The sequence below is a fragment of the Salminus brasiliensis genome, chromosome 15 (assembly GCF_030463535.1).
Source record: "Salminus brasiliensis chromosome 15, fSalBra1.hap2, whole genome shotgun sequence".
NCBI lineage: Eukaryota > Metazoa > Chordata > Actinopteri > Characiformes > Bryconidae > Salminus > Salminus brasiliensis.
The window spans coordinates 6,887,987-6,903,573 of NC_132892.1; the positions used below are offsets into that span (position 1 = coordinate 6,887,987).

Sequence of the window (15,587 nt, forward strand, 5' to 3'; positions counted from 1 at the left end):
CGACACCAGCATGCTGGTGGAGGAGGAGCCTTCCTCCGGGCTACAGCAAAAGCGGCCAATCGGAGCCCAGACTCACTGGTTGCATTTCAAATGGCTCCTTACTTCCTCTGTAGTGCACTTCGTAAGCCATGAAATAACAACTTCTGCACCCAAATAGTGCATTCTATGTCTGCTCATAGCTTCTTTCTAACATTTTCCGCACACACTGGGCATAGAGGCCATATTTTAACACTGGTGAACGACACAGGGGAAGCCATTAGTCGCCTTTGAACCCGTTTGATTCAGTTGCCCGAACCGATTCTTTCGAGCTGTACGCTTCAATTCATTCAAATGTCCGACTCAGCGGCTGCGTCCAAGACCGCATGTCACACATACCAGTAATGTACTTCTAATGGGGGAGTACTATTTTTTTGTGTCCTGCTATTTAGTATGACAGCATGCTTTTAGACACAGCCAGCGATTCATGTACACACAGATCGTTTCGATGAATGTTCGTACAGTTCACTGAATCTTTCCTTTCCCACGGTTGCCACAATTGTGGTTTTCCCACCGGGCCCAAACGATACCTCAAACGAAACATCTGCAGCACTGAGACTCACTCACAACTTTTATTTAAAATAATGTACAATACAAGTATTCATAAGTAAGAATATTTTTAGTAGTGCTTTATAGCTATTTCATAAAACACGTTTTGGGTAACTTTCAGCTTTTTGAGGGCCCACTATTTTAGCTGGACCTGCAACCACGCCCTGTGCTCTTGGCTGTCCTTGCCTGATTAGCCAAAACCAAGAAAGGTATTATCTGGACAAAGGTAGTAATTAGCACAATCACTGTATAAAACAAGAAGTGAAGTCACCACAGGTCTAGTGCCTCTGCTGGTGGGTACAGTATGATGTGTACCTCTGCCCATCCCCGTATGTTTCAATGACATACAACAGCCCATTTTCCATCTCGTTTTTCTTCAATAAACTGTCTTTCCATTGTTAGTGTTTAATTCTAACAGCTAGTTTGTCCTTTTTTATTTATTTATTTATTTAACCTCAGAATGTTTAAGTATTTTAAGTTTTTAAAAATGTTGTTCTGCTATAGTTTAACAATATTATATATACTGTGTATTATGTATGTGTATTATATTATATATACTATTGATAATATAAAAAAGCCTTCAGAATGCCTGTAAAACATCACAGCTAGACATGGCACAATACAATTTTTGTTTTGAGATACTAGTTCAATGTCTGGATTTGAATAGAGCCTTGTCTTTACAATAGAATAGACTGGACCAATTCGGACAGTTTGTAGGTGGGTGTTGTTTTAACTGAGAGCAAGGTTTTGTAAACATGAGAAAATACTGCCTTTCACATCCATTTGATGGACTAGTTGCACTGGTTGTTACTCCACAAAATGGTACTTCATTTGAGGTAAGATGGAAAGAATGCTAATGTCATGCTGAAAGAGGCCAAACAAACTAAACTGTTTGGTTCTTTTGGTTGCTGACCCAGTAAGCCTTACGTGTGTGGCACAGCCTGGTACCATCGTTGCCTACTGTCTCTGTCCAATACAACTGCTGGGAAATGCACAAAGGACACACTCACTGGAAGACATAAAAGCCCAATGAAAACATTGCAGCAACATGCTATGATATGGTCAATGACTATTTTGTCATTCAGTGATATTTAGCAATTGTTTTTGGATGTTTTTTAAAGACTCTCTCTCCTATTTTTTGGTGCAGAACAACAACAAAATACAAAATGCTGCAGCACTCAATATGAACCTCTAAAAGTTTCCTCCTCTTGCTCTTAAGGGAGTTTTTACTTTTTGCTGTGGCTGTTAGCTTGCTCAAAGGATGCTTGGACCTTAAAGTTAACATGTTCCTTTTGATGTCACGAGACTTAAATTCCACTGAGCATGTTTGGGGCTGTGTTAAAAAAAGAGGAAAATGCCAGCAATGAGAGGATTATGGACAACAGTAAAAAACAAATTTTAAATTAATGCTGAATATGAAACATTTGCACACAAACATATGAACAGTTTTGTACTGAAGGGTAGGGGTTATTCCACAGCCAGGTTTGGTTTGGGAAACCAGAATGTTTGTAAAAACTTGTTAATCAGATTTTTGACAAATCATCCACTAAAAAAAACATTCAATTAAGACATACCTTAGGTGGCAACTAGGAGAAGCAAAACTGAGCTTTTGTTTTTTCTATATTTAAACTAACAGTTCTATAATTTAAATCTAATTGTTGCTATCTAACACTGAACTTACAAATGCATGAGTTAAAATCTCCCCACCTGCTCAAAATGCATTTAGATAATTTAGAATGTTTACATTAGTTCTATCCATGTCTAATCACCTAATCACGTTTTGGTAGATAAATATTTTCAAGAAAAGTAATGTTTTTAAGACGTGTATTTGTGTAAATCCAGTGTTTGTTAGTAATTTTAGTAAAGTTTAATACAAAGAAGCATACATCAGATATCCAAACATGTCTTGGCTAATTTAACTTGTGTTAATAAGTGCTAAATAATTTTTGTTAGATTCTTTTGCCTTTTTTAAGTCAAACTCTAAAATATATAAGTGAAATAGAAACAGAACCTTTTGACATTTCAATAAGTTAATATATACTAGAATTATAATTTTGCCAAGTTATATGTGCAGGCCCAGGCCCCTGAAATGTGTGCTGAATGGATGGAGTAATGCCACAAGATGGCGTTAGATACTAAAATGTGAAATGTAAAAAAAAAACTTGTCACAAACTATTTGTAATGCATTGACTGATTAGTGCTAAAGATCAGATCAGCTTGACAGAGCAATGTTAATCTCTCAAAGAAATCAACCTTTGCTGGTTTTTGGCACAGATAGTGTTCCAGGGGACTTCATCTAAAGTATTACTGAGAGATATTATCTGCATTGTTGGAAGAATATTGCAAAAACATGGGACAGGAGTTTAATGGAAGCTTTTGGCTATTGTGACACCAGCATTTGGAACAGAAATATAAATAGCCACTTAACAGAACTGAACAGTAAACAATACCACTTAGGAAAGAAAGAAAGAAAGTTACATTATAATTGTTATTTCTTTTCTAGGTTTTTGTATTGATCTAGGTACAAAATGTGTGTACTAAATAAATAGCTAACAGGTAACTGAAAGGCATATTTTTAATATAAGCACAAATCATGGAACATAATGAGATTCTTGTTTTCTATATTTTTATTTCTGGTTACCATATTTTTCATCTGCATACAAATTTTCTCAGTCTAAAACATTTTATTTTTGTTTCCCTCATAACAGTGAATAAACTCTAAACAATCAAATGATAAAAATAATGTGATCATCAGCAAAGAGTCATTTATGTCATTTCATACACAGAAAGCAGTTTTATTGTGAAATATGCTGACAGTGACCAGTTAGAGCATGTGGACGAACTTGTTGGTAAACCACAATGGTCACCGAAATAACTTGAATCTTACAAAAGTAAAAAATAAATAAAAAATCTATGAAAATGAACAAATGAAAATCTGACATAAATTTTTAACCATGCTTCAACAAAATTATTTAAAAGTAAACTCATTAAGGCCTGGACAGAAATGATGGCCCCCCCTGAAAATAATGTGACCAAAGGGACATGTTAAATCAAGGTGTGTCCACTAATTAGCATCACAGGTGTCTACAATCTTGTAATCAGTCAGTGCACCTATATATAAGGCTACAGGTGGTCACTGTGCTGTTTGGTGACATGGTATCACACTCAACATGGACCAGAGGAAGCAATGGAAAGAGTTGTCTTAGGAGATAAGAAGAAAATTATAGACAAGCATGTTAAAGGTAAATTTATAAGACTCTCCAAGCAGCTTGATATCCCTGTGACTACAGTTGAAAACAAGGAACATCAGTGTCAGATCGCACTATCAGTTGTTGTTTGAGCCAAAGTGGACTTCATGGGAGATGACCAAGAAGGACCCCATGGTTGAAAACAAATCATAAAAAAGCCAGACTGGAATTTGCCAAACTACATGTTGACAAGCCCCAAAGCTTCTGGGAGAATGTCCCATGAGCAGATGAGACAAAAATGGAACTTTTTGCTAAGGCACATCAGCTTTATGTTCACAGGAAAAATGAAGCATATCAAGAAAAGAACACTGTCCCTACTGTGAAACATGGAGGAGGCTCTGTTAGGTTCTGGGGCTGCTTTGCTGCATCTGGCACAGGGTGTCATGAATCTGTACAGGGTACAATGAAATCTCAAGACTATCAAGGGATTCTAGAGAGAAATGTGCTGCCCAGTGTCAGAAAGCTTGGTCTCAGTTGCAGGTCATGAGTCTTGCAACAGGATAATGACCCAAAACACAGCCAAAAACACCCAAGAATGGCTAAGAGGAAAACATTGTACTATTCTGAAGTGGCCTTCTATGAGCCCTGACTTTAATCCTATTGAGCATCTTTGGAAGGAGCTGAAACATGCCGTCTGGAAAAGGCACCCTTCAAACCTGAGACAACTGGAGCAGTTTGCCCATGAGGAGTGGGCCAAAATACCTGCTGAGAGGTGCAGAAGTCTCATTGAAAGTTACAGGAATCGTTTGTTTGCAGCTCCCACAATTCAGAAAGCCTCAGCAGGGGGGGGGGGGGAAGAGCCTTTTCTCACAAAGTCCCCCAACTCTGGAAAAACCTTTCAGATAATGTTCGGGGTGCAGATACAGCTTCAGTCTTTACATCTGTTTAGTTTAGCTTTTGGTAATTAATATTTTTTTTTTTTTTTTTTTTAGATAAAGGTTGCAGATCCAAGGGATCACTGAGCACACGTGCACACGATCACTCAGGTTTGTGGATGGTGGAGCAGATGGTGCTCCAGTGGCTCTGCTGCCCTCTAGCTCTCTGCTGTCTATAAACTGATACTGCTTAACATTCTCTGTTCTGCATGAATCCATCCAGGACTAATTCGATCTCTTTACCTTCTCTGAGTAAATGGCTCACCTGGCCAGACCTGTTAGACTGACTGCTGGGGTCTCCTTTACCTGCACCAGACCAGCTGCCACCCACCAGACTGACCACCAGGCCCCCAACCACCCGTGTCACACCAGCTGCCCACCCTCCTGCCACTGCTACCTGCATAATGGCTATGTTAAAATGTACTCTTCACTCTTAACTATCTATCACTATTATTATTAACATTATCAATCATAATCAATCATTAACAATCATTACTCTCATTATTCATTAATCATTACTCTCATCTTACCATCACTACTATGATTATATTAGTTTTAAGTTATATTAGTTATTATGATTGTTATTTTATGATTATGTTGCACACTTGAGCAGTCTTGTGGTGGTATGGTGACTTTTATTAATAATTTATAAGAGGAGGATGTTGCCTTTGGCTTGCTCACTGGAGGTCTTATGTTTTTACAAACCTGAGTGTTTTGTATGTTGTTGATTACTGATTCTGTAAAGCTGTATAAATACATTTGATTTGATTTATATTAGTAACTGTAAATATATACCTAATCTAAATGCTAAGAGAAAAAACAGAAACAACTGCAAATAAATGCTGTATTCCTTTAGATCTATTGTCATTTTGGCATTCATCAGTTATTGTCAGTTTATTATTATTCTTTGTATAGGAGGAGCTTAGACTCCATGTAGGGACATCTTTTATTTTTACGTCACAGAATTAGCTGCATTTCCTATTTACAATCCCCTCAGTGTGTGTGATTGTATGTGTCATCACGCTGTAGATGATTAACTTATTCACAGATATGGCTTTACAGTAAATGGACAGTGTTTTCCTTTAACCCCCTTAACCCTAATTTAATTAACCCTAACTTAACTGAGCATTCAACTACAGTGTAAATTGACAGGACAGTGTTCATGATACCCAGTTAAATCTGTGATCAGCATGTCATCTTTCATCTGGGGCACTTAAAACTGAACTGGTTCAGCATAGTTTATTTTTGGCTGCTGGTCCTATGATCCAGAATAAGTTGCTTGTATTCTTCTATCTGCTTTGTGGTAATCTTTCATATTGGTCAATCCATCATATTGATGATATTCACTTAGCAGTTCAAACTCAAGTTACTGAGTTCAAACTGTTGATTCAGCAAGTGAATCAGTGTTTGTTGTTTGGTCAGTTCTTTGCTGATAAATGCTCTTCCACCTACACATCTGACTACAAGTCAAGGACAAAAACAAATAAACACTTTGTACCCTCTAGCATGAATACTTGCACGTATGCTTGTTTACCGCAAGTGCTTTAATTTAGTTCAACTTCATGTCAAATTATTTTGCATGTAAAAAGTCAGGAAAAACAGCTTTATCTTTCAATTCAAGTGGCAAAAAAGGTTCTTTAGAGTAATACTGTAGAATGACATATCTTGATCCCCTGAACAGTGGAAGGTTCTCTACAAACAACATATTGCATAAACATAATGCAGTTTTAAGTGTGAAGAAGTGTAAAGTTTATAAGAATCTGAGGCTTTGACATAATACTCTTTTTAAAACGACATTTCCAAACCAAGAACCACTTGAAATGCAAACAAGCAACGTTTCTGTATTTTCCTTCCGAAACATCCTTTCATTCTAACTTACAATTGCTTTTTCTCTAAATATTCTTTAAAGCACTTTTTTTTTCACATTAGGTAACGCAATGTGCATATGCCAAATTCACATTGCAACAGGATTCCCAAAAATGAGCACCTTACCTGATTACTCATGTTGAGGTTGAGGAAGTTAACAATTACCTAACTGTCCATTCAGCCCTTCCAATTGCAAGGTAGAGGTAGCATGCAGGGGGTGGTTGGGGGTGGCCCAGGGGATATTAGATATAAATACAGAGACTGAAGATTTAAATGATGTACAACTGAAAAGCTGGGCTACGATCAGTGTTTACGTGCCATGGTTTCCAAAATGAAGTTTCTCCTGTTACTTTGTCTTTGTGTCAGTGAAGCTCTGGCTCAAGCAAACCAAGATTATGACGATTATGACGCTGTAAGTAAATTTCTCTGTTTATTTTTGACATTTCTGAAGGTCAGTAGATCTTTATAGATCTATGTTTCTATATCTAATAAAATATCTAATAATGAATTATTTTACTTTCTCTTTTTCTCTATTGTAGGATGCAAAAACACCAGCAGTAAGTATTTTTATTTTAAGTGGATAAATGGAATAGTACAAAATAGGATTAAAACATGACTGCACTCTTCACACTTTCTTTGAAATGATACCATAGATAAAAAAATCCTTAAGAACATTTCAGTATATACTTTTTTAAAGGAATATGCCATTTTGTTGCACAATCTCTGTCTGTTACACCCACAGTTTCTATTTTAGCCATCATTGCACACCTGCACTTTAATTCTTGTGTGCAGTTCTATACAGATTACAGTTGACAATTGCTTGTACTAATTCCTTCCACACATATTCTGCTTGACACGTCTATATACTTGATGCATTCATGGATTGTCTTGTTGTCTTGCTTAGTTAATGTCATGTGTATTTATGGTATGTATTGTCCTGTGTGTCTGTTGTCCTCTGAACATACTGTTGTGTCATGTATCTGCACTTTTAGCAGTCCTGCTATGAGTTGCACCATGGGCCTGAGGAATGAGATTTCAAATAGACAATACGTTAAGCAACATTAGAATATATATTTATTCCTGTAATATTTATTAAAATTGAAGGTTAAACTAATTACATTTACATTGTCTGGACCTTGGTAAACCAGTACTTTTTTACTGTGTAGGGCTCAGTATTAAATGCCATACACTGCTCAGTATTAAATGCCATACATTTAAGTGACACCACACATCCAAACCTAGGTGATATAATGTTAAAGAATACAGGTTAGAATGGATGACTGCTGCATCATTTTGTTAATGTTATGTGTATTTGACATTTCTTTCTAAGCCTAAAGAAGTCTTAGATCCTCGAGGTCATCGGCCTGTCAGCAGAGGTCGCGAGGTCTACACCCCTGTTGTTGCACCACCTCCAATTAGTGGCCGTGGCCGTTACGGAGCCAGGCCAACTGCCACACCAACAGGAGTACCTCAGCAGGAGAAGGAGGATCAGCCAGAAATGGGCGGGTGCACCCATGCTTCGGAGACAATGGTAAATAATTTGCGTTTTTTCGCTAACAACAATAAGTAATTGCAAGGGATGTGAATTTAAATTTTGTGTGTTTATTTAGTTATTTAACTTAGTCTAATTTTCTGAAAGTGTAATAAACATTTTATGTTGACACTGGAATTAGAAAATGTGTTAACAAGAATCTTCAAGCAAAATGTGATTACCACTTCACAGTTTGTGCCTTTTTTCTTTGTTTACAGGGCGTGCTTTGTCCCACAGGCTGTGAACTGAAAACAGCTTTGCAAAAGCAGGAGCGCAACGTTAAGCCAACTGTGGCCCAGCTAAAGAAAGAAGTAGACAGCCTGTCCCAAACCTCCAACTCTGTCTACAGATATGTGGTGGACATGACTGCCGAGGTCACTGAAAGACAGAAAATCAGTGATGGTAAGAGTCATTTTTCAGAGAGGGCTCATTTAGGTTTTTATGTTCTTTGAAGAATAGAGTAGATCTGACCTGAAGCCCTTAACACAGTCTGCACAATCCATGACTGACATTCCCTCAGGACTGTTTCTACAAACTGAATATATCTTTGTTTTCACATATCTGTTGTTAATGCTAGGATTAACAGCATACCATCTAAAATTTGTAAGCAAATATAAACACGAAAATCTTCATGAATATCTGTATGCCCTCAGGAAATGGCCAATTGGTTACCCAGTACACTGATGACCTAGAGGTTCAGCATGCCTATGTAAAAGAGGCTGTGGACATTACCTTTCCTCAGAACATTAAAGTTCTGCAGGGTGTCCTAGATAAGATTCGGGAAAAGATCCAACGTATTGAGAAGGCAGTCACCACCCAGAGGGACAAATGTGCAGAACCCTGCAAAGTCTCTTGCCCAATTCCTGTGGTTTCTGGAAAAGACTGTGAGGATGTCTTCCGGAAAGGAGGACAAACATCTGAGATGTACATGGTGCGGCCGGAGCCCTTACAAGTACCTTACAAGGTCTACTGTGACCAGACAACCCAAAAAGGAGGTATGTGTTCTTCATTTTCATTGTCCTTAAATGCATTCATCAGTGTTTTAGGAAACCAAAATTGTTCTTCAATGGCATACTCAAAAGAAATTTCAGCTTGAGTGGTCAGGTTATGTAAGATTTAACTCTTTTTTTTTTTTTTTCATCAGGTTGGCTGCTTATCCAGAACCGTTTGGATGGTAGCGTGGACTTTGGCAGGCGTTGGGACGACTACAAGAGAGGTTTTGGAAATATTGCATTTGACGTTGGGAAAGGTTACTGCGAAACTCCTGGTAAGACAACGTTTGTGAAAGTTGTGCAACTAATAGTGCTGTGCGTCATAAAGAACTGAGGCTGGTGTTCCTAAAAGCATTTTTAGCACAAAAAATAATCTTAAATGGTTATGTATACAAGCATCACACTAAATATTCTCTCGACCAGTTAAGATGTTTGTAGTGTTTGGTGTACTAAACATCTGTATTTTTTTAATTTAGGAGAGTACTGGCTGGGTAATGATCGTATTAGTCAGGTGACCAAGATGGGCCCAACTGAAGTCCTGATTGAAATGCAGGACTGGACAGGTGCTAAGGTGTACGCACAGTACCAGCAGTTCACTGTACAAGGGGAGGCTTCAAACTACATCCTGGCAGTGGACAAGTACTCAGGCACGGCTGGAAACACATTTGTTGAAGGAGCAAAGGAACTTTTTGGTGAAAACCGCACCATGACCATCCACAATGGAATGATGTTTAGCACATATGACAGAGACAATGACAGATGGTGAGCATGGCTTTTTACATTGTTGTAAAAGCATGAACAAAATAGCTATGTTTACAGAATTGTTAAGACCCTTTTTTACCGCTACATCAGTAGAATATTGTTAATTATGTTTTAAAATCTGCTAACTCAAAACACCTCAAGTACCTGCCTAGTGGCTTACATTAGGGGTGTGTTTTAAGTTTATGACTTTCTGTTGTCCTAAGTTTATATTAAGTGACTGTTTTTCACAGAGTGGTCAGATTAAGATTAAGTTGAAACACGATGGAGTTCCTTTAATGTGGACAGATCCTATGCTTCTGAAAAGCATGTGATTCGAAGTTGTATGAAATGACAAACACTGATACATCTACTTTTCTACATATGCAGGGTACCTGGGGATCCTGCTAAGCAGTGCTCAAGAGAAGATGGTGGTGGGTGGTGGTACAACTCATGCCACTCAGCCAATCCTAATGGCCGATACTACTGGGGTGGTGCCTACACAAAGAACATGGCAAAACATGGTACAGATGATGGCATTGTTTGGATGAACTGGAAGGGCTCATGGTACTCACTTAAGGCAGTCAGCATAAAGATTAGACCGTACTTTGCTGAAAGTTAAAGACAGGTGTTAGACAGTAACTGAAATGAGATGCCATGTATTTCCTAAAGTTTCATTTTTCATCACTTATCTGTTTACATTCAGCAAAAACATTTTTTAAAGGTAAATCAGAGGATAGCAAGTAATAACACAAAAGATATAAAGGAGAAAAGTCAAAATAAAAAGCACAAATAAATTTGTTTGGTTCCTCATATAAACTATAAAAAGGAATTTCATATGTCATGTATGTCAAATGGGTTATGTAAAAATGATGGAAAAATACTTGATATCAACATACTGTATGAAACTTATAAGGATAAATGTGGTCTTTCAACTTCTCATTAAAGTTACTCAGTAATGATCCTCTGTTGTTTTTTTATTGTTTACACCATAATAATAATGACATTTTACAAATGTAAACCTTTTTTTACACTGATATAACAATCACAGAACATGTAAACAACAGATAAAGTAACCATCATTAATTCATGTACCAATGAGTATTTTACTGATGCACACAGGCACAGTATACAATAGGCACACTCTTGCAAGCTGACACCAAAAGTAAAAACTAAAATCAAACAAAATATTCCAAAAGCATCTTAGTGTTAATATTACCTTATGGACAGGTAATATTAGGTGTTCAGTGTAATGCTTGCATGCCCATTTAAGAATCATCTTTGTGTCTAGATGCTTTTGGGAAATGCAGCCCACATCAGCTGCGTTCTAGATTTTTCCTCAGTTTCCTCCCCTTTTTTTTTGCAAAGTTAGTATTCTGGCTCTTCTCATGTTGCCTTGAGTTCCTTAGTGAAATCTTTATCTCTGCATTCTAATTAATATGATAACATCATGTTGCATTGTGTGTGCTATAAAAATATATTAAATGTAAAAACAGCAGTACACTGCATATGCACTACTGGTCCAATGTTTTAGAACACCCCCATATTTCAGTTAGTTTTGATGTTTAAGCAGTTTAAATGTTAAGCACTCCCAGTGAATAACCTGAAATGGTACAAAGTGAACTATGGGTTAAAAAGTGGGACAATAAATAAAACTTAAATTTATAAAAAAAACTTTTTAAAAGGTTGCTTTTTAGGTCGTTTTTTTAAGGTAAAATTAGGACAGTATTTTTTACAGTATTCCACTTCAGGATTTATATCATGATGGCTACAAAAGGCATCTAAGGAAGACAGATAGACTATTATGAAATTAAATGTAGGTAAATAAAGCCAAGGTGCCAGTGAGTACAGTTTCCTAAACCATCAAAGGCACCTTAATACTGCTGGACACTTAGACAGGATGTATCAGTCTGGCATATCTAAATTTACATTCACAACAGCACAATAGCACAAGTTTAGGGGAGTCAACAGCTTGTCTGGTAGGCAGCTCACATTGTAGCATAGCTTAACACTGGTTAAAATAAGTCAAGTCAAGTCAGATTTATTTATATAGCGCTTTTTACAACTGCTGTCATCACAAAGCAGCTTTACATAATTAGTAATTAATAAAAGACAGAGACAAAGAAGAAAGAAGAAATAAGATAAGTAAGTTTCAGTTTCAACTGTAAAGAGAAGACTCTGAACTGCAGGTTTAACAGGTAAGTAGGCAATTTGCCAAGATGGCAAAAGAAGAACAAAAAAGGCTTGTTCTTGGCCATGCAGTTCTAAAACAATTTATTCATCTTTATAACAAGTTGAACATTTATTGCATCAATTTGTTCAAAGTTTCACTACTGATCTATTTTTACACAATTTATGTTGTTAAACAAACTGTCTTGGCTACGTATACCAACATTTCCTTTTAAAATCCAAGAACTTACAACAAAACAAAATGTGAAAATTCAATTTTCACCCCCTTTCAGTACCAGGTTTTGCAAGTTCCTGTCACCTTGCCCTCATCATTTCTGACCAGTTCAAACCCTAATGTCATCTTAAGCAGAAAGCAAGAAAAAAGGTCCAAATGCCTTACAAGTTTAAAGTCAGACAAATTGTTCAATCAGTCATGGTTACTTGATCAGGCTAATGTAACAAAGAGTTAGTGTGTTCCAACTAAGAAATCTGGCCTTTGATATCCCTTTCCCCCGTTTTGCTGGTGATTGGCCACTTGTATAATGTATGTATGATGCACTTCTGACTGGTAAGTCGAAGTTGGCCACAATATGATAAAAACAGTATTGGTGCAGGGAATGGCATGTATGTAATTGTGTGTAATTGCACTAAGGAGGTGCAGACACTTTGCCAAAGTCTGGTAGACAACGCAAACTGTCACCCTTAACTGAGAGGAAATTGGTTTGTATGGTCAGACACCTGCCAAAGAATCACAAAAGCACAGACCTGCTATGAACCGGAAGGCGCTATCACTTTCTGCTGTTAGACAAGTTTTACATTGCCATGGACTGAAAGGCTGATGTGAGAGAAAAACGCTGCTGCTCCAAAAAACATTCCTGAATCTGCATTGAGCTCCATTCCCATTGTATTATATGTTGGCAATCCAATGAATGCTGAATTATTAAAATATTAAAACATATGCATTTTTATATTCTGTTTATTGTTTATTTATTTATTTTAATTGAAGGACAGATGCTAGTCATACAGCATTCAAACAAAACATTGTTTAGACCATTTTTCTTTCTTTAAAAAACAGAGAGTCTGACTTCCACTTACTGCAGTAAGATAAGGTGTTTGGCCAATAGTGTACAAAGGGAAATAGCTTGGCTTTCGTATTTTTTAATGGATGAATTTACCACAACCTCTCCAAAAATAGTAAAGATCAGGTGTTATGTATTCAAATGAAGCAATCTCAATATTGCCCAATAATAAAGCCCAATATTGCCATGACACTCATTTCCATGATAAGCCTAACTAAACTTCTGACCACTATTGTAGCACCACAAAAGGGTTCCACTTTGTGTCAAGAACTACAATAGTCCATACTTTTCTTATACAAATTAGATTTGTATGTAAATGTACAGTTTTTATCCAGGAACGTTGTTAAGGATTGTGGTCAGACAATGATACACACAAAGACACACACACACACAAATGCAAGATCATAAAGGGATTATTTATGGACACATCAAGAAAGCGCTAACAATTTGATAGTGCACTTTGTACAAAGTATAATGAAAGGAAATCAGACTACAAAAACTGCCAATGTTGCTGTGACGAGAACATCAGGTGCCACATTTATGCTTTCAGAAACACTAAGCACAGTGATTTTTATTGAATACCTTGAAACCTACACTGCATTCAGATCTTTACACTGAAACCTATAGTGTTCTTTGAAATCTGACTACATCCACAATAAAATCCGAAAAGCAAAATGTTTATCATGTCACCAATAAATATTGTCAAATTGCCCATCCCAGTTCCTGTAAGCCCTTTACATTATAAATGCTGATGGTCTTATGATTTCATTTCATTTCAGAAGTCCAGATATCCAAGAGCTCATCCAAAACCACCTGATTTTGCTCTATGTCCTCAAACTTTGTCAGGAGCCTAGTGCGTACCAGGGGTATTTTCCGATAAGTGAGAGATACTGGAGGTCAAACAACAGGTTGCAGTTTGATTTGTTTGTCCATAGTAAATGTCTTCTGGTTTATAGAGGACAAGTCAAATCTGGCCATGTTATCCTCCATGGTTTCGTAAGTTTGGTGATCAATGATATGACCAAAGGTTTGCTTACATGATCCTTTGCACGCACGGAGTTTGATGTCAATGTCCACCTAAACCCCAAAATCCAAGACAAATCAAACTGAAAGTTACATTTTAACACTGGGCAAACAGAAGCGATCTAGACACATTGAAACATTGGCTCATTAGTCTAATCCTTATTGATCAATACATTTATTTTTACAAAAAATATTCAGATGTTTAGCTAAATATGCAACAAAGCTCTGTAAATTCCCTCAGAAAAAAATTGTCATACAGTACCAGAAACTACATTAGAAAGTCTACTAAAGTCTAATAATACTTTTAAGATTACAGAACAACTAAGGACAGTTTTAGGCAATAGTGTGGTGATATATAAAATTCTTGCACAATGCTAATTGCTGATTGAAGGATCCCATTACTTTTTTGCTTAGCTTAACGTTAGCCTTGTAGCTCTAGTACAGAACTGTAGAAACAAACATGTCTTGGAAACTTGATGATATAATTTCAGTTCAAGCTCATACCTCCAGTCGATGCATTTCAGTTATCTGATCCAGAATTTGACCATGGTATCTCTGTAGTTCACTGAAGAGCTGTGAAGACCTTTTCCATAACAGTGTCAGATTCCTGTGAAGCTTCTGAGCTTCCTCAGCATATCTCAGTTCTTCCACTGCACACAGAAAGTTAGGATTTTAGAAAACTGAGACAGTTAGAATGAAATGGAATTAAAACTAGATTTCATTAAAAGAAGTTCATTCGGACAGAATTGTACATTGTATAAAGGATTTCAACTTAATGAATAATTGCAGAAAGTAATATGAAAATATGTACACACTGTATGTCTTGACGAAAGTCTTTCTTTGTGCTTCATAGAATTGTGCACTTTTGTGCATCATAGATGAAGCTGCGCTTTTGTATTGCTGAGTACTTTCACAGATTTTATGAAGCCGCTCATAAATGTCATCCTCCATTTTATCAAGAAGACCCTGTACTCGACAGCCTGACGGACACTTATTTTCCTGCAGAGAAAATATGTGGAATTGTTATAGATGCCAGATCATTTCAGACAGCACCAGTCAGAAGACACAGAACCAGATTCATGAAGTGCACTGGCACTAAGAGCAAATAGTGTCTTAATAATGTTTGCTCATTTCTTAATGAGAATCATTGACTGGAGGTTTTAATGTTCAAGTGAAGTCCACCTGCTCTTTTCCCTCATTTGCTTTCATCGCTAATAATTCATATATCACAAGCCACACAAAAACTCTTTGTTTGAATGAACTTGATGGTAAAAGATGGTACAAACTCATTCTAAGTTTAACATTATGATTACTTTACTTTAGATGAACTACTTTAAGAAGGATTTCAAGAACCATGAATACAAAATGTAATACTGAATATTTTAAAACACTATGACTTTGAGTATAAATTGACTGAGGAGAGCTGTTCTAAATGAATTCAAAGTATAAACCCAGAGAAATCTTGCAGATGTGTCTTTTAC

The 15,587-nt window shown here is 36.8% G+C and overlaps 1 protein-coding gene across 1 annotated transcript; it reads left to right on the forward strand.

The window, feature by feature from the left end:
• Positions 1–6,905: 6,905 nt before the first annotated feature.
• Positions 6,906–10,620, forward strand: fgb (fibrinogen beta chain). The gene is made up of 8 exons (XM_072657505.1): positions 6,906–6,986; positions 7,114–7,131; positions 7,905–8,105; positions 8,324–8,507; positions 8,759–9,100; positions 9,250–9,372; positions 9,574–9,859; positions 10,226–10,620. The coding sequence occupies exons 1-8, from the start codon at positions 6,906–6,908 to the stop codon at positions 10,455–10,457; spliced, it is 1,467 nt and encodes a 488-aa protein (XP_072513606.1). The 3' UTR covers positions 10,458–10,620.
• The last annotated feature ends 4,967 nt before the right edge of the window (positions 10,621–15,587 follow it).